General features: G+C 42.9%; 1 protein-coding gene across 1 annotated transcript in view; it reads right to left on the bottom strand.

The window, feature by feature from the left end:
* CCPG1 (cell cycle progression 1) overlaps positions 1-22,781 on the bottom strand; it is a 48,238-nt gene that overhangs the window by 23,356 nt on the left and 2,101 nt on the right. The window contains exons 2-3 of the mRNA XM_081093181.1: positions 7,705-7,773; positions 2,250-2,370 (exon numbers count right to left, since the gene is read on the bottom strand). Of these exons, the coding sequence (XP_080949307.1) occupies positions 2,250-2,370; positions 7,705-7,764 (181 nt within the window). The 5' untranslated portion in view covers positions 7,765-7,773. The remainder of the gene's footprint in view (positions 1-2,249; positions 2,371-7,704; positions 7,774-22,781) is intronic.

Below are 22,781 nucleotides of genomic sequence, written 5' to 3'. Positions count from 1 at the left end.
CACTCCAACACACAAGATGGCCAGCAGGGAAGGGCAGTTGGGGGGGATCCAGGCCTGCAGGGGAGGGCAGTTGGGGGCGACCAGGTTGGTAGGGGAGGGCAGTTGTGGGCAATCAGGCCTGCAGGGGAGGGGAGTTGGGAGCAACCAAGCCGGCAGGGGAGGGCAGTTGGGGGTGACCAGGCTGGCAAGGGAGGGCAGTTAGGGGCAATCAGGCCGGCAGGGGAGCAGTTAGGTGTCAATCAGGCTGGCAGGTTAGGGGGTGATCAGGCTGGCTGGCAGAAGAGGTTAGGGGCAATCAGGCAGGCAGGCAGGTGAGCAGTTGGGAGCCAGCAGTTCTGGACTGTGAGAGGGATGTCCGACAACTAGTTCATATGGAAAATAATCCTACATAATAAAGAGCTAATATGCTAATTAGACCAAACAGCGGAACGACCAGCCAGACGATCTTCCGGACAAAGCCGGGGCTGCAAGGGCCCGCCAGACATCCCTCGAGGAGTCCCAGATTGGAGAGGGTGCAGGCTAGGCCAAAGGACAGACACACACACACACACACACACACACACACACACACACACCCATGCACAAATTTCGTGTACAAGGTCTCTAGTTTATAATAAAAAATAGACTGTAAAAAAACACGAACTTGAGCCCTGGCCAGGGTGGCTCAGTTAGTTGAGCATCATCCCTGTACCAAAAAGGTCATCTGTTTGATTCCCAGTCAGGGCACATGCCCAAGTTGCTGGTTGAAATCCATGGTCAGGGTGCTATTCTAGAGGCAACCAATTGCTTGTTTTTCTCTCACGTTGATGTTTCTCTCTTTCTCCCCCTTTCTCTCTCTCTGAAAAATCAATAAAAACATATTTTAAAAAGGACTTGGAAAAATGTACAAGAGTTCATATTAGAAAGGCTATACAATATTAACAAAATTTGAAAGTAGTAAAATAATATAATAATAAGTGTAAATTTATGCATAGCAAAGAACATACAGGGTGGGGCAAAAGTAGGTTTATAGTTGTTCATATGGAAAATAAACCTATATAATAAAGAGCTAATAATATGCTAATTAGACCAAACAGCGGAATGACCATCCGGATGACCTTCCAGATGAAGTCAGGGCTGCGAAGGCCGGCCAAGGCTGTGAGGGGCTGCATCGAGCTTCTAGTACAATAATAAATGATAATACAAGAAAGAATAAACTCTGTTTCACATACTTATAACTGTAAACCTACTTCTGCCCTCCCGCATACCAAATGTTTACAGCAATTATCTCCAGACCAAAAAAATTATGGGTAGTTTGATTTCTTTTTTTTTTTTTGCTCATCATTTTTTCTCTAACATGTATTTCCCATATAATTTAATCCATACAAAAGAAGAAAAAAAAACATACACTGCTTTTGTATGTTATAGTCCCTAACAGAATATTAATTTGGAGGTAAGACTCCTCAATAAAGGTGGACTTGGGTCCAAGAACTCCTAAGGAAGTACGGAAATTTTTTTAGATACATGAGTATATGCATTTTTTGGGAGGGACTGTCCCTAGCTTTCAGTTTCTCAAAGAGATCTCTGACCCATGAAAGTTGACAATCACTGTTCAAAGGAAATCAGTAATCAACAGGTAGGCTAAAAACAAGATTAACAGGTATAATCTATTGTATTTCTAGCCTGGACACCTCCACTTGATTCTCCACGGGGGAAATGTACTGTTTAAATTTTTAGTAATTTTTTAAAGAAGTTTAGAAGTAATTTAAATACGAAGATTAGAATATACATTCATTATTTGGGCATCATATTTCTTCATATGATTAATGTGAACATCAAATCCCCTAAGAAGTGGGATTATACACAATGTAGACGTAACACAGTTGTTAAATGCCATTTACCACTTCTAACCAAAGTACTCTGAAGTGTGACAATAACTGGAAAAGTTTGGTAAATCTCTTGTGATAATTTAATAATTTTGTATATCACTAGTCTTAATCAAGATTGATAATATTGAGTCACTGAGGGACTCAACATTACATGTGCAATATCAAAGAGTTATCTGGAGGCTCAAACATATACTACAGCTGCAAATAAACAAGGCCCTGGGAAGGCTGGTACCACCAGACTCTGCAGGGTTGCCCACCTAGTCCATACTAACACATTAGTCCTTCAATGGCCTAATCACTTAGCTGTCCACCTAGATTTGTAATGTCCCAAACACGTCCAATTTTAAAAAATAAATATATCTGACTTATTAAACATCTTACCTCCTTGTTCTAACTGCAATACTTGTAGCTCCTCTTGCTCTAAAGATGAATACTCTGGGAGGAGCTCACAGCTGTCACTGGCTGTCCCATGTTCAGAAGCCACCATCTCTATATCAGACCCCTAAGAAAAAGTTGAAAATCAGTTATTTGTCTATCAGGTCATCAAAGTTTTGAATACAAGTAGATGCATCCATTATTTAAAGTCCCAATGTTGCTATACTCCAAGGAGAGCAGTATCTAATCTGACTACCTTTTGTTCAATTTACTCCATAAAGGCCTATGGCAGGGAAACAGCAAAATGGAGAACAGGTTTAGATTCTAAAAGTGAAGTCAGACTAAAAGTTGAATGCTCTAACTGCTCTATTTCACAAACCCAAACAATAAATTTGAATCCCAACAAATAAATGTTTGTGAGCTATTTTTATTAATTTGCTTCTACTCAAGATTACCGAGTTTGTTAGGTAAGATAGGTATAAAAAATTAGAATTTTAAATTTACAGCCTATTCAGAGAAACAGCCACATGCAAATAACTACTTATTACAGCAATGTATAAATGAAAAAGTTTAAGGGCAAGGCATACAATGAACCCATTTAGATTAATGGGGTTCCTTTTTAGAGTATTATTTATTCTTCCAAGCTTGTCCTTCCTACTTTGATGTTAGACTGTCTTTTACTTAATAAATAGTTAGTGGATTTTGAGGGTTTTTTCCTTGTGTCTTAATTAGTGAAATAAAGTTAACCACTAGTTAATTCTGCCTCTAACCGTGCCCTCAATTTTCCTATAGTTTACTAATCTATGAAACCAAAAGGTCTGAGTTCTCCTGATAAAGATACAACAACAACAAATTAAAAGAACTCATTAAAGGATTGGGTTTTAAATAATCCTAAATGTAAGTTTTTGGGGTTGCCTAAAGTGGGAGGAAATAGTAGAAACAGAGGCAAGGTTAGGGATGGACTGGTAGTTTCAGGGGAGATCAGTTGTGGCCTACATCAGAATGGGGACAGTAGGAAAAGGAAAACAAAAACAAAAACATGTAAGACTTGATAACTAGATATGATGGGAATAGGGATACGAGTATAGATATGATCTAGTCTGTGACAAGCTATCCCTAACACAGAATACCCTCATGCCAGAGAGGTATACTTGTTGTCTTGCTTCACACTACACTCCCAAGAAAGACTCCCACAGCTGCCTAGTTAATTATCTTTGAAGGAGAAGTTGTTGCTAAGGGAGTTGAGCTAAGCTTGGTAGAAAACAGGTTAAAATCAGAAGAGTCACTGATTTAAAAAAAAAAACTACCTCACCCAAATAAAGAAAAGAAACTGCCCAGCTGGTTTGGTACAGTGGATAGAGTGTCGGCCTGTGGACCAAAGGGTCCCAGTACCGATTCCCCTCAAGGGCACTTACCTTGTTGCAGGCTCCTCCCTGGCCCAGGCCCTAGTCAGAGCCGGTGCAGGAGGCAACCTATCGATGTGTTTCTCTCACATCGATGTTTCTCTCTGCCTTTCCCTCTCTCTTCCATTCTCTCTCAAAAATCAATGGAAAGGAGAAACCAAGATGGCGGCATAGGTAAAAACCGGAAATTGCTGCCTCCCACAACAACTTCAAAAATACAACAAAAAGACAAAACAGACATCATCCAGAACTACAGGAAGGCTGGCTAATTGGAAATCCTACAACTAGAAGGAAAAAGAAAAGCACACGTAGACTCAGAGGAGGTGCGGAAGTAAAGTGCAGAGGTACGGAGGCTCGAGTGCGCGCAGAAAGGGGCGGGCACCTGAGGACGCAGCTGTCTTTTTGAATCGGGAGGGAGTCACAAGCTCCTGACTGCTCTGAACTCCGGTTCCGGGAAGTCTCTGGGGACCCAGGACTCATACTGGGAGAAACGGGACTGTCTGGCAGCAGGCAGAACTCGGAACTTGAGGGCGGCTTTCCCTCAGAGGTGCTTGCAGCAATTACCAGGACACTGAGATACTCGGCCCCTTAGGGCAGGGCTGAGGATCAGCCATAGCTGCTGGCTCCGCCCTTTGATTCCCTGAGACCCTGCCCCACCCAGGCTACGGCAGAGGCTTTTGCATATCAATGCCCTGGCCCTTTGCAACCTGAAAATTACCTAACAAATTGCAGCTGGGCCAGACAGACCTAGAACTTCCAAGAAGGCCCAAGGCCCCACAGCAGCTTGCATTGCTTCACAGCTGGGCCTCATGTGGGCACCTCCAAACTCCAAAAAAGGAAGGGGAATCTGCAGTTCTCTTCTTAGCTCCTGCTGGATAACCTTAGGCAGAGGCTAAATTAGCACCACCTTAGATCCAAGAGCCAGTGTACCCAGTGGTCAGAGTGGGACCATCCAGATTACAACTCCTCAGATCCATAAGGGACACACTCAGGGGGCAGACTCAGTGAGCACCAAAGCCCCACTGAAGCAAGTCTTGCCCCAGAAGGGTGTCTTCAGCACAGAAGTTCTCCCACTGCAGACACAGCTGATTCTCACTGCCAATTGGCCTGGAGGTCTATTCCTCCCAGTGATCCTACAACAATCAAGGCATAACTACAACAAGACTGTGCACAAAGCCCACAAGGGGGTACACCAAGAGTGTCCACCTCAGGTAACTGGGGAGGCTGAGCCATTGGGCCCTACAGGACACCTAGCACACAAAGCCACTTTATCAACACAGGGAAGCATAAAAAATGCAGAGACAAAGAAACAGGTCACAAATGGCAGAAATGGAGGAAAGCAAACAACTGGATATAGAGTTCAAGGCCACGTTTATAAGGTTTTTCAAGAATTTTATGGAAACCGCCGATAAATTTAGTGAGACCCTGGAGGATATGAAAAAAGACCAACTAGAAATTAAGCATACACTGACTGAAATAAAGAATAATATACAGAGATCCAACAGCAGACAAGAGGACCCCAAGAATCAAGTCAAAGATTTGAAATATGAAGAAACAAAAAATACCCAACTGAAAAAGAAAAAAGAAAAAAGAATCCAAAAATATGAAGATAGTGTAAGGAGCCTCTGGGACAGCTTCAAGCGTACCAACATCAGAATTATAGGGGTACCAGAAGAAGAGAGAGGGCAAGATATTGAAAACCTATTTGAAGAAATAATGACAGAAAACTTCCCCTACCTGGTGAAAGAAATAGACTTACAAGTCCAGGAAGCGCAGAGAACCGCAAACAAAAGGAATCCAAAGAGGACCACACCAAGACACATCATAATTAAAATGCCAAGAGCAAAAGACAAAGAGAGAATCTTAAAAGCAGCAAGAGAAAGACAGTCAGTTACCTACAAGGGAGTACCTATACGACTGTCAGCTGATTTCTCAACAGAAACCATGCAGGCCAGAAGAGAGTGGCAAGAAATATTCAAAGTGATGAATAGCAAGAACCTACAACCAAGATTACTTTATCCAGCAAAGCTATCATTCAGAATTGAAGGTCAGATAAAGAGCTTCAGAGATTCATCACCACCAAACCAGCATTATATGAAATGCTGAAAGGTATTCTTTAAGAAGAGGAAGAAGAAAAAGGAACTCTTACCATTTACCACAGCATGGATGGAACTGGAGAGCATTATGCTAAGTTAAATAAGCCAGTCAGAGAAGGATAAACACCACATGATCTCACTCATTTGTGGAATATAATGAACAACATAAACTGATGAACAAGGACTGATCCAGAGACGGAGAGGCATTGATTGGACTGTCAGGCCTTAGAGGGAAGGTAGGGGAGGGTGGGGGTAAGGGGGGGAAGATCAACCAAAGGACTTATATTCAAGCATATAGGCCTAACCAATGGACACGGACAACAGGGGGGTGAGGGCATGAGCGGGTGGGGGGGGGGGAGGATAGGGGATAACGTGGGGATAAGGACATATATGTAATATCTTAATCAATAAAAAATATATTAAATAATAATAATAATAATAATAAAACATCCTCGGGTGAGGATTTAAAAAAAAAAATCAATGGAAAAATATCCTCGAGTGAGGATAAAAAAAAAAAAAGAAAAGAAAGAAAAGAAACCATATCAAACTCAATTGGTAAAGTTGCTATTAAATTTTGAAACTTTCTTGCAGAAAAGCAATAATTTTTTGTTAATGTTGTTTTCTAGAAGATATGAGTAATTGTCTAACCCTCACATTATCAAAGTAATTATAAAAAACACCATCTAAAATATTTTTGAAGTTTGACATACTGTTCATTTTAATTTTTTATTTATTTGAGAGAGGGAGAGTTATATCAATTTTTTGTCCCACTTATTTATGCATTCATTGTTTGTTTCTTGTAGGTACCCTGACCAGGGACCAAACCCACAACTTTGGCATATCAGGAAGATGCTCTACGCAACTGAGATCAGCCATTAAAACCCTTATTAATGAAGAAAAACAAGTGAGGCTTAAAAGATCCTGAAAACAAAGAGAGAGAGAGAGAGAGAGAAATCCATTAAACTTTGAATAGGTATAGATGATTTTTATGATATTGCTTCTATTTTTAGTATTTTATGATTTTTCTATAATGGACATATATTACCAGTGTGAGAAAATGTTTATTATGTACTAATTATGAAACATCAAACTTCTATAATAAAATTCATTCTGTGATACAGTTCTAGCCATAGTGCTTTTCCTAGCAAGTTCTACTACTATATATCACAAGTGGAACACATATTCTCCATGCTCCTTTCTGGGTGTTTTTAAATGCAGGCTCTGATATTTCCCAGTTGCACACTTTTGGCAAAATTACTTAACCTTTCTAAGCTTTACTTTTCTCAACTATGAAATGAGAATGAAAACAATTTATGCCAGATATTTAAAATTATATGAGAACACAGGTAAGGCACAGAACCTGACCAATAATAAACCCTCAATAAATATTTTCCTACTGTCTCAAAGCTGAGAAAAGTAATGTGCAATAATGTAGATGGTATTGGCTCATAGAGTTTTCAGTAATGAAGTTTAATGCAGCTGGGGAAATGTCCAAGCTAGAGACAATGAAACCGTATGCTTAAATGTAGAAAAAATACTGACTTTCAAAGAACTCAACTTTTACATCACTGCTAACACAATAATATTACAAACTAGAGAATGTGTAATTTGTGCACTAGGGGGAGGGGAGGTCCCTCAGCCCGGCCTGCACCCTCTTGCAGTACAGGACCCCTGGGGGATGTCCAATTGCCGGCAGGCCTCCAAGGGGTCAATGGCGCTGCCATGGAGGTGAGAGGCTCCCGCCACTGATGCTGCGCCTGCCAGCCTTAAGCCCGGCTTCTGGCTGAGCAGCGCTCCCCCGTGGGAGCTCACTGACCACTAGGGGGCAGCTCCTGTGTTGAGCATCTGCCCCATGGTGGTCAGTGCATGTCATAGCGACCGGTCGTTCCATTGTTTGGTTGATTGGCATATTAGTCTATTATATATATAGGACTGCCTTATAAAAAGTATTGAATAGCATACCTCATGATTGATGACAGTCCAACCACAAGATGAATCACTGTCACTGGAGTTTTCGGCCATTTTTCAGGTCTACAAACACAAAAATACACTGACATGTTAGACATATTTTATTTTTTAATGTTTTTTTTATTGATTTCAGTGAGGAATGGTGAGGGAGAGACAGAAACATCAATGATGAGAGAGCATCACCAATCAGCTGCCCCTTGCATACCCCCTGATGGGGAACAAGCCCACAACCCAGGCATGTGCCCTGACCAGGAATCAAACCATGACCTCCTGGTTCATAGTTCGAAGCTCAACCACTGAGCCATACCAAGAAGGCGGGCATATTTTTTTAAAATCCTATTAGAAGAACTATATGTGACCCAAGTATGAAAAGTGACTTGCTCTCTCTCATTTGAAACTGAGACAACGTACCCATGAATTTACCATACAAGATATGATTGCTTAACTGAATAAACAAATACAACCAAACTTTTAAAACAAGGAGATCCTCCCAAACTGTAAATAGTCTAGACAGCAAATACTTCAATTGAAATTAAAATGGGGTGGAGCAGGGGTTGGGGAGCAGAAGTTGGTTAGAAACTGTTGTCATTGGCAATAAGCTAGACCTAGTCCTAAACCAACATACATTTGTCTCTAGCTGGTTTGTTCTCCCCTTTCTTTCTGACACTCCTATTTAAACTTCAAATCTGCCCAGCTGGTGTGGCTCAGTTGTTGAACATCAACCTATGAATCAGGAGATCATGGTTCGATTCCCGGTCAGGGTACATGCCCAAGTTTGAGGGCTCCATCCCCAGGAGGCAGCTGATTGATGAGTCTCTAGCATCATTGATGTTTCTATCTCTCTCTGTCACGCTCCATCTCAAAAATAAAATCTCTCTCTATATATAAAGAGCCAGGGTCTGTAACATCCAAAATGACCGAATGGACGACCGAACACTGGAAGTCAGCAGCTGCAGGCATAGCAACCCAGCACTGACTGCTGAGGAGGCTGCAGATCAGGCCTGGAGAGAGAAGCAGGGTCTGATCTGCAGTCTCCGTGGCAGCTGCTGATCAGCCCTTGCCTGCCTCTCTCTCTCTCTCTCTCTCTCTCTGGGCCTCGCCAGCAGCCACAGAGGCTGATCAACCCCACCTCTCTGATCAGGCCACAGACAGGCCTGGAGATGCTGACTGGCATAGAAACTGACCAATCAGAACCAAATCTGGGTGAACTGCAAGGAGCCAATGGCTGCCTAGGAGGTGGAGCTTTTGATGCTGACTGGCATAGAAACCAACCAATCAGAACCAAATCTGGGTGAACTGCAAAGGCAGAACCTAAGGTGGAGGCTGAGGAAGAGTTTTAAGAGCAACAGCTGTTTGGTGTAAGGTGTAAGAAAGTGGTTCAATTTTTTAATGACTGGTTTGGTAGCATAGTGCATATGGCTGGTTATCAGTCCAGATATAGGAATTATGTATTTTTGTCTGCCAAGAGCATCTCCTCCTGCTGAAAAAGGCCTTTCCCCCACATTTAAGCAATCCTATCCTATATAATGTATCTATACTAATAAAAGGGTAATATGCTAATTAGATCGGGTCAACCGGCCATCTTCCGGACATCCGAATTCCTTCCGGACAAAGCCATGGTGGTGGGGGCTGAGCAGAGGCAGTTAGGGGTGATCAAGCTGGCAGGGGAGGGCTGTTGGGGGCAAGATCAGGCCAGCAGGGGAGAGCAGTTAGGGGTGATCAGGCAGGCAGGCGGAGGGATTAGGGGCAATCAGGCAGGCAGGCAGAGGCAGTTAGGGGTGATCAGGCAGGCAGGCAGAGGCAGTTAGGGGTGATCAGGCAGGCAGGCAAGTGAGCAGTTAGGAGCCAGCGGTCCCAGATTGTGAGAGGGATATTCCCCAAGGGCTCCGCAATTGGAAAGGGTATGGACTGGGCTAAGGGAGCCCCCCCATGCATGAATTTCATGCACCGGGCCACTAGTCTATATATATATATATATATAAAAGCCTAAGCGACGGACCGACCAGTCGACCGGTCACTATGACGCGCACTGACCACCAGGGGGCAGATGCTCAATGCAGAAGCTGCCCCCTAATGGTCAGTGCACTCCCACTGCAGGAGCACAGTTCAGCTGACCGACCCATCTCAGCAGCCCACCAGCCCAGCATCAGCCACCCTCTCCCTCAGGTCCAATCTCCAGAGAGTGGGCCAGGCACCAACAGACCAGCGCTGGCGGGTCTAGTGGAAGTTGGTCTCAGGCACCACAGCTGCTTCCCTCCCTAGACGCTCAGCAAGGAAGAAACAATATAAAAGTGGCCGCCAGGTGGCTCCCAACAACCAGTGTGAACATAAGCAGGATGGATCCAGATCCCTGGATGGCAAGGGTATCCTACTGCCCACCCGGAGGGCCAATCACATCCCAGCCCCCCCACCCTCCTTGGGATGGGTGCCAGACAAAGGGCTCATGGCTGGCAAGCACCACTACAGCGGCACAGGCCTCTCCCGATTGGGACTGACTGAGCACAATCCCATGGCAAGCACAGCAGGGCCGGGATGAGCGGGAGCAGCAGGCAGAAGTAGCAGGCGTGTTGGACTGCAGGTTTTAGCCAATCCCTGCAGGCCACCCCAAGGGACCCCACCTGTGCATGAATTCATGCACCAGGCCTCTAGTATATACATATGTATATGTATATATAAACTTCAAAACCAAACTCACTGACTCTGCCTTACTGACTGTTATATACATTTAACTCTTATTGTACAGTGTACGTACTTCTATCATTACACATATACTGAGAACACAATTATTGTACATTAGAGGCCTGGTGCACGAAATTCGTGCACAGGCGGAGGGGGAGCGGGGGGGGGGGGTCCCCTCAGCCCAGCCTGCACCCTCTCCAATCCGGGACTCCTCAGGGGATGTCCAACTGCCGGTTTAGGCCTGATCCTAGGCCAAGCAATTGGACATGCTCTCACAATCCGGGACTGCTGGCTCCTAACTGCTCACCTGCCTGCCTGCCTGATCGCCCCTACTGGCCCCCCTGCCAGCCTGATCACCCCTGCCTCTGCCTGCCAGCCTGGTTGCCCCCAACTGCCCCCCCTGCCAACCTGGTTGCCCCCAACTGCCCCTCCCACCAGCCTGGTAATCCCTTACTGCCCCCCCCCCTACAGGCCTGGTCGCCCTCAACTGCCCCCCCACCGGCTTGGTCGCTCCCAACTGCCCCCCTGCCAGCCTGGTCACCCTTCACTGCCCCCCCTGCTGGCCTGGTCACCCCACACAGCCTGCTGCTCAGTCATTTGGTCATCCCTCACTAACCCCCCTGCCAGCCTTATCGCCCAACTCAGCCTGTTCGGTTGTCCGTTCATTCATCTGTTCGGTTGCAATGGTCCCTGGCTCTTTATATATATACTAGAGGCCAGGTACACAAAAATTTGTGCACTCGGGGGGGAGAGAGGGTCCCACAGCCCGGCCTGTGCCCTCTCACAGTCTGGGACCCCTCGGGAGATAACAACCTGCTGGCTTAGGCCTGCTCCCGGGTGGCAGAGGGCAGGCCCAATCCCTAGGTGCAGCCCCTGGTCGGGCTCAGAGCAGGGCCGATGGGGGAATTGGGGCACCGCCCCCTGTCATGCACAGAGCAGGGCGGATTGGGAGGTTGCGATGCCACCCTCAGTCACGACAGGGTAGGGCCGATTGGGGGGTTGGGGCACCGCCCCGTCACACTCAAGGCAGGGTTGATGGGGAGGTTGCGGCACCATACCGTCACGCACAGAGCAGGGCCAATCAGGGGGTTGGGGCGCTGCCCCCTGTCACGCACAGAGCAGGGCCCATCAGGGGGGTTGGGGCTCCGTACCCTGTCATGCACAGAGCAGGGCCAATCAGGGGGTTGGGCTTTACCCAGCAAAGCTATCATTCAGAATTGAAGGTCAGATAAAGAGCTTCACAAATAAGGAAAAGCTAAAGGAGTTCATCACCACCAAACCAGTATCATAGGAAATGCTGAAAGGTATCCTTTAAGAAGAGGAAGAAGAAGAAAAAGATAAAGATACAAAATATGAACAACAAATACACATCTATCAACAAGTAAATCTAAAAATCAAGTGAATAACTAATCTGACGAACAGAATAAACTGGTGATTATAATAGAATCAGGGGCATAGAAAGGGAGTGGACTGACTATTCTTGGGGGGGAAGGGTGTGGGGGATGCGGGAAGAGACTGAATAAAAATCATGCACCTATGGATGAGGACGGGGGGGGGGGGAGCGGTGAGGGCGGAGGGGGGGGTGGGAACCGGGTGGAGGGGAGCTATGGGGGGAAAAAGAGGAACAACTGTAATAATCTGAATAAAGATTTAATTTTTAAAAAAAGTTTTTAAGTATTATTTTATGACTCGTGCCCAGTGCATGAAATCATGCACACTAAAAAGAAATTAATTAGAAGAAATGTTTTAATATCGCTATTCACCCTTTCTCTATACTACAAGTGTCTACCAAATTCACGATCAGCAATGACAGATTGAAACACACGCATGCGATTGGCACTAGTGAGAGCTTTATATCCTATACTAGAGGCCTGTTGCATGAAGAGATTTGTGCAACAGGCCTTCCCTTCCCTTGGCTGCTGGCACCGGTTTGCCTCTGGCATCCAGGACCCAGGGCTTCTTAGCTCTGGCAGGGCTCCGGCCGGAACCGGCCCCGGGGCCGTCCGGCTTCACTGCTCCGGCCCCGGGGCTGTCCAGCTTCACTCCACCACTTGGAGCCTACACATGCAAATTAACTGCCATCTTTGTTAAGTTAATTTGCATACTCTCCTGATTAGCTGGTTAGCGTAGTGAAGGTATGGTCAACTTACATGTTTGTCTATTATTAGGTAAGATAATAAAAGTCTAATATGCAAATTGTCGACCAGGAGTTCGACAGGGAGTTTGAATGCTCGCTATGACGTGCACTGATCACCAGGGGGCGGCGCAGAACATGGTGGGCGTAGGCGACACAGCGCTGGCAGTGGGCAGCAGTGGAGGCGCTGCTGGCCCCAGTGGGTCTTGGTGAGAGAGCAAGACTGCAGCGGGATGGTGGAGCAGGTGAGCAGGCCACAACGGAGGGGGGCTGCCGGGGGGGGGGGGGGGGGCATCCCCGACTGATAGTCCTGCAGATGGCAACCAGCAGCATTGCTGGCAGGCCCTGATCGCCCAATCAGGGCCAGGCCCCAGGGCTGGGATGGGGAACTGGGGGTGGGTGGCGGCGACCAGCCTCCAGGCAGGGAGGCTGCCACCTCTAGCCGGCTACCTGGGGGTGACAGGGACAAAGGTGCAGTGAGAAAGCGGGGTGTCCGCTGAGCTCACTCTCATTCCCCCTGCTACCCTCCCCTTGGACGCCAGGGCTCACGGTCTGGAGAACCCACCATGCTCAGGTTGCCAGGCGCCTGCGAGGAGCCCGACCTGCACCTGCACAGCATCTTCCAGGTGAGGCAGATCAGTGCACGTCATAGCAACTGGTAGGACAGTTGGACACTTAGCATATTAGCCTTTTTTATATATATAGATGAGGATCATCAGTTGAAAATATTACCTCTTAGTAACTTTAACATTATTTTTAATGGTGTATTTTATTTCTTTTTAAAATATTTGATTTTAGAGAGATGAGAGGAGAGAGGGAGGGAGGGAAGGAAGGAGAGAGGGAGGGAGGGAAAGAGGGAAAGAGGAAGAAAGACACAGACATTGATTTGTCGTTCCACTTACGTATGCATTCATTGATTGATTCTTGTATGTGCCCTGACAATGGACTAAACCTGCAACCTTGGCTTATAGGCGGGACAACATTCTAGCTAACTGAGCTATCCAGCCAGGGCTGTGTATTTCATTTCTATAGGAGCATTAAACTGTACACTGGTTGCAAATCAATGACTGGCTAAATATTTACTTACCAGGTAGGCTGAAAGGAGTCATGTTGGACAAGTAAGTAAATAATGTATCTTTTTAACAAGTTCACAATTATGTATTTATTACATAAGCTCTTCCACAATAGCTCCAGGGAACTGTTACAGATCCTGCCTAAACTATGCTTATTCTAACAACCAAACCATACACAGCCATGAGACTAATATGAAACACTTGAAAGAAACAAACCAACATCAGTCACATCATTGCTTTTTCTACCTTCTTAAGAAGAAATAGAACAAATGATTAAAACAAAAAACAACAACACTAGCTGAAAAGACCAGGGAAACCTAAAGAAATTCATTTATCATGGGATTTTTTACTGTGTTGTATCAGTGAGGAAAGAATAAAATATTATAATTATGTAAAATTATATGTAATATATAAAGTATAAATTATATATCTATAACTGATTTTTAAAAAGAATCAGCCTGTTAAAATTCCTGAAGTCTCATAGCCCTTTAGTTATTGAGCACCAAGTGTATACAAGGCTCTGTTCTTGGCTCTGGAAATAAGAGAACAAGACAGACTACTCTAAGTCTCAGCCCTCATCGGGCTTAAAAAAAAGTGAAGGCAGAAAAAGTTAAAGAATATAAAAGTTTTAAGAAAGTCAATTATTCGAGTATGAATGGAGTATTTTAAGAACAGATACGAATCTTTTAAAAGGCACATATTAAGATGGGGAAGCAACTAAAGGGCACCCAGACCTATGGGATGCAAGGCATCAGTGCAATATTCCATGATAAAGGTGAGCATGTAAATTTAACCAGTATTGACAAAGGAGGGGTTAAAAGAGAAAGGGAAGAGTTAGGAGAAATTTGAGAAGATGGGAAAGATTTTTTTTTTTAAGAGAATTAAATAACCAACTATAGTAAGTGCAGGTTTCTGGTAAAGTGAGTGGGTAACTGGAAAAACCTTTCTCTATGGAACAAGAAGTAGATATGACTTTGACATAAATAAAAGTGGCTGAAGCCTACAGCACTCTTCACCATATGAAAGCTTCTCTCCTTCCCTTTGCATACCCCTAATCTCTTCTAATCTCTTCTAGTAGCTTATATTATCACTGTTCCTCCATAACTCACCCCTAAGACTTAGATGCTTTATTTTCTTAATAACCTTCCAAAACTTCTGAGTTGCCAGGCCCAATCAGAAAGATTTAATATGGGTATATCCCGTGCCCTTCTCTATTTCCATTTAAACAGTTCTTTTAAACAGGTAGTTCCTAGCTTTTGCTTTGTAACAAAATAATAGCTCAGATGAAATAACATTTCAAAAGAAAGTTAAATACAAATTGCTAAATTGGGACAGCTTTATCATATTTGAATTTCTCAAATCAAAGAGCCCAATTTAATCAAGCCCCAATTTGATTCTTTGTTTAAAGTCTTGGAGGAAGGACAAGATTGACATCTAGCCCAAATAAGAAAAAGATTCTTACAGGCCATAACACCAAAGTAACAGTTTGGATAAACAAAATTCTGTCATACTATAGAACCATTTAATTCAGCTGCTCTCAAAAAGTTGGATGTGCTGCAATTAAAGCAAAACTTAAAAAGTAACTTTCTGAGCCCCACCCTAGAGGCACTGACTCTGTAAACTGCCATTGTAAGTGATCTTCCTAAAATGATAATCTCACATCATTCCTTAAAAATGTTAAGCTTTTAGCCCAAGCTGGTTTGGCTCAGTGGATAGAGCGTCAGCCTGTGGACTGAAGGTCCTGGGTTCGATTCTGGTCAAGGGCACATGCCTGGGTTGAGGGCTCAAACCCCAGTGGGGGGCATGAAGGAGGCAGCTGATCAATGATTCTCTCTCATCATTGTTTCTATCTCTCTCTCCCTCTCCCTTCCTCTCTGAAATCAATAAAAATATATTTTTTAAAAATGTTAAGCTTTTGCCCAGCCAGCAAGGCTCAGTGGTTGAGGGTTAACTTATGAACCAGGAGATCACAGTTCGATTCCCAGTCAGGGTACATGCCTGGATTGTGGGTTCGATCCCCAGTGTGGGGCTTGCAGGAGGCAGCCAATCAATTATTTTCTCTCAGTATTGATGTTTCTATCTCCCCTCTCTCTCCCACTTCTCTCTAAAAGCAATACAATAGTGTATATATATATAGAGGCCCAATGCACAAATTCGTGCACAGGTGGGGTCCAGCTGCCCCCCCCCATGGGGGCCAATCAGGGCAGGGCTGGCTGGGGGGAGGGGCCGCCCCCCGATAGCAACTGGTCATTCTGGTTGCTTGGCTTTTATATATATATACTAGAGGCCCGGTGCATGAAATTCATGGGGGCCGGGGGGAGGCAGTTCCCTCAGCCTGGCCTGCACTCTCTCCAATCCGGTCTCACTCAGGGGATGTCTGACTGATGGTTTAGGCCCAATCCTGCAGGGGATCCCTCTCACAATCTGGGACTGCTGGCTCCTAATTGCTTGCCTGCCTGCCTGCCTGATTGCTCCTAACGCCTCTGCCTGCCTGCCTGATCGCCCCTAACTGCTCCCCTGCCTGCCTGATTGTCCCAACTGCTCCCCAGCCAGCCAAATCACCCCTAACCGCCTCTGCCCTGGCCCCTGCACCTGGGACCTGGGCTTCCCTCCCTCTGGCTGGCTACAGGCACCTGAGACCCGAGCTGGCTTCCCCCAGGACCATGGGTGGCTTCGCCTGGGCCTGAATTTGTAAGGAAGGATGTCGGGAAGACGTCTGGTCTAATTAGCATATTACCCTTTTATTAGTATAGATACTTAAGATATTTTAAAGCTAAGCTTTCAAGTACAGTATTCAAGAAAATGCCCAAAGGTTTGGAGTATCTTTTAGTTTTTATCTCTAGCATCTTGTCTTCTCTCCAGCAAATCCCTTTTCCCCCTCAGACTTTTCAATTCCCCTAAAATATTTGGCTTTCAGTTAACTCTGGAGATTTTGCATACTCCCCACCCCTTATCTCAACCCAAATACTGTGCCTATTGCTTCCTATCTCAGCTAATACATCACTTCTTTGTGAACCATCCCCTGATTTCAGTCCCAAAGACTCCAGCAGTTTCCCTAATCTACTAAAAATAGAATGTTGGGCTGTAATTGCTTATTTACTTGCCTATTATATATCCCCCAAATAGCACAGTGCTTGACACATATTAGGCACTCAATAAAGGTAAACAGATTTCTTGAGTGATGTGACCTAAATTGTTCCTCAAGGAACTCAAAATTCTGGAGGAATTCTGAGGTTTCTCTCCCATTATTTTGACCATAAGTAAATACATAAACCCTTCTGCATTTAAGGGCTTTACAAATAATAATTAAAGATCCCAAGACCTTAGCTTTTTACTGAAACAAAGAAGTCACAGATGATTTTGAGGAAAGGAATAGAAAGCTCACTCTGGCTGCCTTCTGAGACAATACTATGGAAGGGCAAAGACAGAGGCAGGAAGACATCTGCAAAACTACTACAATAATTTAGATGAGATGATGGTAGTTTGGAACAGGGTGGCAGCAGTGAAGACAGTGGACATATTATACATATATTTTGAAAGGTATAGAGTCAACAGTGCTTTCTGATGTACTTAAAAATGGGTAAGAGGAACGACTCTTGGCCTAAACAAATACAAGAATTGAGACAGGAAGACTTCAAAAGCAGTAAGTTATAAAAGGAAAATTGGTAAATCAGTTTGGGCCATGTTAAATTTGAGACAGCTATTATCACATCCAAGTGGAAACAACAAGTAGGCTGAATTTAGGAGACATTGATGGGCCAAAGATGTAATTTTAAAACAATTTAGGTGGCAGTTGTCAAAACTAACAATACAGCAACAATATTAATTTTACCTATAAAGTATAACCTAAGTGAATGTTACCTGACATGATGGTGCCCTTCATCATTCCTGGGTAGCTACATTTTACTATGGAAAAGGTAAGGTTTCCACCGCTCTATCTTCTAGAATTAGACATGATGAGAAATAATAGGGGCATTATTCCCCCACAGGTCTATAATTCCGACGAAAGACAACCAATGGGCTGACAGCAAAGGTCCCAAAAGTGCTGTGCACTATAAATGTGATCAAAGATGAGAGTCAGTCTAGATAGCTTTCAAGAACCCATTTCTATAATGGTTTTCAAAGGTTCTGAAACTTTTATCTCCCCAAAAGGATATGAAAATGTCTACTCTAAACTGGACTTCATTTGAGAAAAGGAAGAAGATTCAATATCCCAACTAATGAAAAACTTTAAATGTCTTTTCTGCCTGGCCAGTAGGTGCCCTTGACCAGAATCAAACCCGAGACCCTCCAGTTCAAGGGCTGACACTCTATCCACTGAGCCAAACCAGCTAGGGCTATTTATTGATTTTTTTAGAGAGAGAAACATCGCTTTGTTATTCCACTTATTTATGCATTCATTGGTTGAGTCTTTCATGTGCCCTGACAGGGGAATCAAACCCCCTTGGGATATGTGGATGATGCCATAACCAATTGAACTATATTGTCAGGGCAAAAATAAACTTTTTAAAAAAATATGTTTCTTATAAACATTTTTAAAAATGAAAAGACAAACCCAATTTTAAGTACAGTGAATGATACAAATCCAATCATCTTCCAGGTGATCAGTTTCTTCAAGAGAATCATATTAAAACACTAGAGGCCCGGTACAGGAAATTCATGCATGGAGTGGGGGGCATCCCTCAGCCCAGCCTGCACCCTCTCCAATCTGGGACCCCTTGGGGGATGTCCGACTGCTGGTTTAGGCCTGTAGGATCGGGCCTACACCAACGTCGGACATCCCTCTCATAATCCAGGACTGTTGGCTCCTAACCGCTTGCCTGAATGCCCCTAACCACTTCTGCCTGCCAGCCTGATCACCCCCTAACCACTCCCCTGCCAGCCTGATTGATGCCTAACGGCTCCCCTGCCAGCCTGATTGCCCCCAATTGCCCTCCCCTGCAAGCCCAATCGCCCCCAACTGCCCTCCTCTGCAGGCCTGGTCACACCCAAGTGCCCTCCCCTACAGGCCTAGTTGCCCCCAACTGCTTTCCCCTGCCTGCCAGGTTGCCCCCAACTGCCCTCCCCTGCCGGTCTGATCTTGCCCCCAACTGCCCTCCCCTGCTGGCCTGGTCGCCCCCAATTGCCTTCTCCTGCCAGCCATCTTGTGGGGGCCATCTTGTAATGACGTCACGCGTGATGCCACCTAGACTTTTATTATATAGGATTTACCATCATCTTAGGTATCAGTGGAGACCTGACAGTAGAGAAAAGACTTTGGGCTTAGATAAGTCCACAGTTCAGTACTTATGGCATCAAAATGTGGGTCCCACGGTTATCCTGCCTCCTGGTTATAGTCGTCATATAAGTGGATGCAAAGATAACCTATCTGTAGTAAGCAGGCCCTCCTACTTCTAATGGAGTGGAATACCATTTAAAACACTGAAATCTATCGCAAAAGATAGGCATCTGGAAAAAAATCTTAAACAGGAGCAGTAATTTCATTTTATTCATGCCCAGGATACTGTTACATACAACAGATAAACCTTTTAATCTAGAAAATAAACTCTGCAAGAAGTTAGTCAAAATACAATTTCTTCACAAGTTTCCTTCTATGATGCAACATCCCTCAAATTGGGAAACAAAAGCAACTATTGCCATATTTGAAGATAAAAGTATCCCCTTTTGCCTCAATCTAAAAGAAGCCACACCTTTGATAAAAAGGTTGAAATAAAGTGAATAAACAATACGAATCCAAAAGGCTATGGGAAAATTAAGATACCTGTTAGTATGGAAATATTCCTTTCACAAGGTATTCTTTCTGAGAAAAATCCTGACTTCCCGGGATTGTTATATCTTAATTTTGGAGAAACCTGAAAGAGCCAGCAAATATATAAACTGAGTCAGGTCCATACTGCCCTTATTTGGACACCAGAGCCCCTGGTGGGGGCCCTTTTTCCCTATTAGGGATAAGTAAGACTTTAGGGTCCTGGCTCTTTGTTTTCTTCTATTCTCAATTTCTTAAAAAGTAATATGTTTTCACTTGTTAAAATATATATATTCATCACCTAATCTTTTTCTTTATTTTTATTTTTTGCAGAGAAGGGGAGGGAGAAGGGAAAGGGAAAGGCACGGGCCTGCTCTCCAGAGGGAGAGTGCCACATAAGCTATATTTTTGTTTATTTTAAACATACTCTTCACAAAAGGATTACCTGTCCTAATTTTTTTTTTTTACAATTGTCTTCAGCTTTTTCATTTGAGAAAAAATATGAAAAGATGGAAAACAAAGGAATTTTATAAATTTTTATTGTTTCAATTTCTTCAAAGTTTGCACACCTTATTACAGAATAATTAAATATATATTCATTGTTACTTTCTAGTAGTAACGTTAGATAAAAATGTTAGTAAAGATGTTATTTGCATTATTAACTAATCAAATAAGCAGTTTTACCAACCCATAATAAACAACCTATTTTTTTGCTTTTACTCTATTTACTTATATTTATTCTCATAAGTCCTCAGAATTTATTGACAAGTTTCTAAAAGACCTTATGCTTGGATACAATATGCTGTAAGAGGCAAAGGTGACTTCCCCAGAAGGAGGCATCTAAGTTCTAAACTATTTATTTTATTTTTTAATCCTCACCTAAAGATATTTTTCCATTGAGTTTTAGAGAGTGGAATGGAAGGGGAGAGACACAGAGGGAGAAACATGGATGTAAGAGAGAGACGTTAACTGTTGCCTCCCAGACGCGCCCTCCACCAGAGTCTGCACCCAAGGTACATGTGCCCTTGACCAGACTGGGACCTGGGACCCTCTAGTCCTCTGGGCCCACCCTCTATCCACTGGGCCAAACCGGCTAGGGCCCAAACTATTTCTTGCACTGAAAGACCAGTGCTTACACATACAATTTCTCTCTCTCAGAGGACCAGTTCAACTTAAAGTGCTATTTTAAAATATTAAAAACAACATCTACTTTCTACTGTTAAGTTAGACTTATCTTCCTTATACTTTAGATGTGCGATTAAAACAAATCAAAACCAAAATTAAAAGCTCAACCATAAAAGCACACTTCAGTTTCAGGACCTTTAAGGCAGCAGAATGCAAAGTCACAATCAGGAGAGGAGCCAGGTTTCCTTCAATCCAAAAAAAAAAAAAAAAAGCCAAACAGCTCTACCAGAAATATCAAATGAAGATCACCTTTGACTTTTCTCCAAACTTCCCAGTCAAAAAAGTATATATTACACTGAGTCATTACACTTCAAATACGTATGTTTTATGTAAATGCTAGCAGGCCAGTAATACTTGGCCCCAGTCGCTCTTACAAAGTGGTAGCATTTTCATATCTGATTGATCTTCACCAATACCCCATGAAGTAAAGCAATTGGCTGTTATTTACAACACAAATAGAAACAACAGGGACCCATAACACTGTAGTACTTGCAAAACATAATTAAACATCTGACTCCCAATCCAAATTTTTTTTTTTTTTTTACATTCCATTGCACTGGCAATATGAACCAGAAGTAAGGTTTCAGGATAGTAATTTATAGACAAGTACTAATGAAACATTAGATTTTGACTTCCCAGGATGACAGAGAAAATTCTTTTACTTCCTTAACTCATTTTCTAATACTTCCTTCAGAAAACTCTACAGACCTTTAAACAGGTTTCCACACATTAAATGCCCTTAAAATAAAAATCCCAAAATTCATCAGTTAGCTGTAAACCTCCCCATATTACAGAGCTAAATTTCATTTTAGAACTCAATTTGAGATTTTTTTCAAGTTTATTGGACATGATCTTTGAAGCTGACTTGTATTTTTTTAGCTGTTTTAATCTAGTCAAAATTGCTTAACTGCCGGGAAGACAATTCTTGAAAATATAAATTATCACTTACAATTGGCAACTTCCTCACCTTAACCACACACCAACACAAAAACAATCTAGCCTCTAGTAGTTCCGCACTGTTACATGAGTCTGCATTTTCTGTTTTAAAACACCCTGGGCATACAGGCCTTGCTGCTGTGTCCACATTCTTAACATGCTCAGAAACTGCTACTTCTATGATCTTAGCAGTTCACTTAATTTTTAGAAATCTTATTTAACTTGGATAAGAATACAATATATAACCTGAACCACAATACTTGTGAACAGTTCATAAATCAAACATGTTAACTATACATGCTTCTTATGTCCTGTAAATGGACCCATGTATCTATTAAGATATTGAGCCAACACAGTAAAATGGCAAAAAGGTAAACCCCAATTTTTCAAGGCTAATAATTAACAAAAATACATCAACTGTTCCTATAGAACAATATGGCCCTTCCTGTATGTAAAAAAAAACACACAACAAAATGTAGGCTTAATAATATGCTACTTACCTACCATATCTAACATACCCATAATAGGAAACAAAAATTAACATAAATTCAAAATATCAAACAGTACTCAAAGTGATTCAATGAAAACAAATTTAAAATTCCCATTTTATAATAATTGCTTAACATTTCCACTGTCAAGTGCTTACAAAATAACAAATGACAGATTTGTTATATCCAGATCTGGATATATTTTCAGATTAATATGTCCATACTTTTTATCACCTGATGGATTTATTAAAATAATCAAGATTTTACTGCCTTAATTGAAGAAAGGCTTAGCACATTTTTCTTTGATTTTACTGTATTAAGTGAAAAGAAAACAGAGCAAAATCAGATGAGATGTACAAATACTAAGAATTATTGTCATGGTTGTTTTTTTTTACCTTTCCAGTCCAACTAATGAACTCTTGTCCCTTTCAAGAGTTACATTTTTTGTTGTTACTTATTTGCTTTTTTAAGTAATGTTTAAAAAGTCTTTATAACTAGAATTGCTGCACCTATCTCCATTTTTAAATTAAGTTTTTTTCTATAGAAAATTTGGGAAATACGAGAAAGTATAAAGAAAAAATTATTTGTGCCAGACCAGCATGGCTCAGTAGTTGAGCACTGACCTATGAACCAGGGTCATGGTTTAATTCCTCCTGGTCAGGGCACATGCCGGGGTTGCAGTCTCGATCTCTATTGTGGGGCGTGCAGGAGTCAGCTGATCAATGATTCTCCCTCATCATTGATGTTTCTCTCTCTCTCTGAAATCAATAAAATCAATCCTTCCTCTCTGAAATCAATAAAAATATATTTTAAAATAAAAATAAAAAATT

Source organism: Myotis nattereri, assembly GCF_964212035.1.
Source record: "Myotis nattereri genome assembly, chromosome: 1".
In the NCBI taxonomy this organism is placed as follows: domain Eukaryota; kingdom Metazoa; phylum Chordata; class Mammalia; order Chiroptera; family Vespertilionidae; genus Myotis; species Myotis nattereri.
The sequence above is the reverse complement of the archived record's forward strand: the minus strand, read 5'-3'. Positions and strand labels throughout refer to the sequence as shown.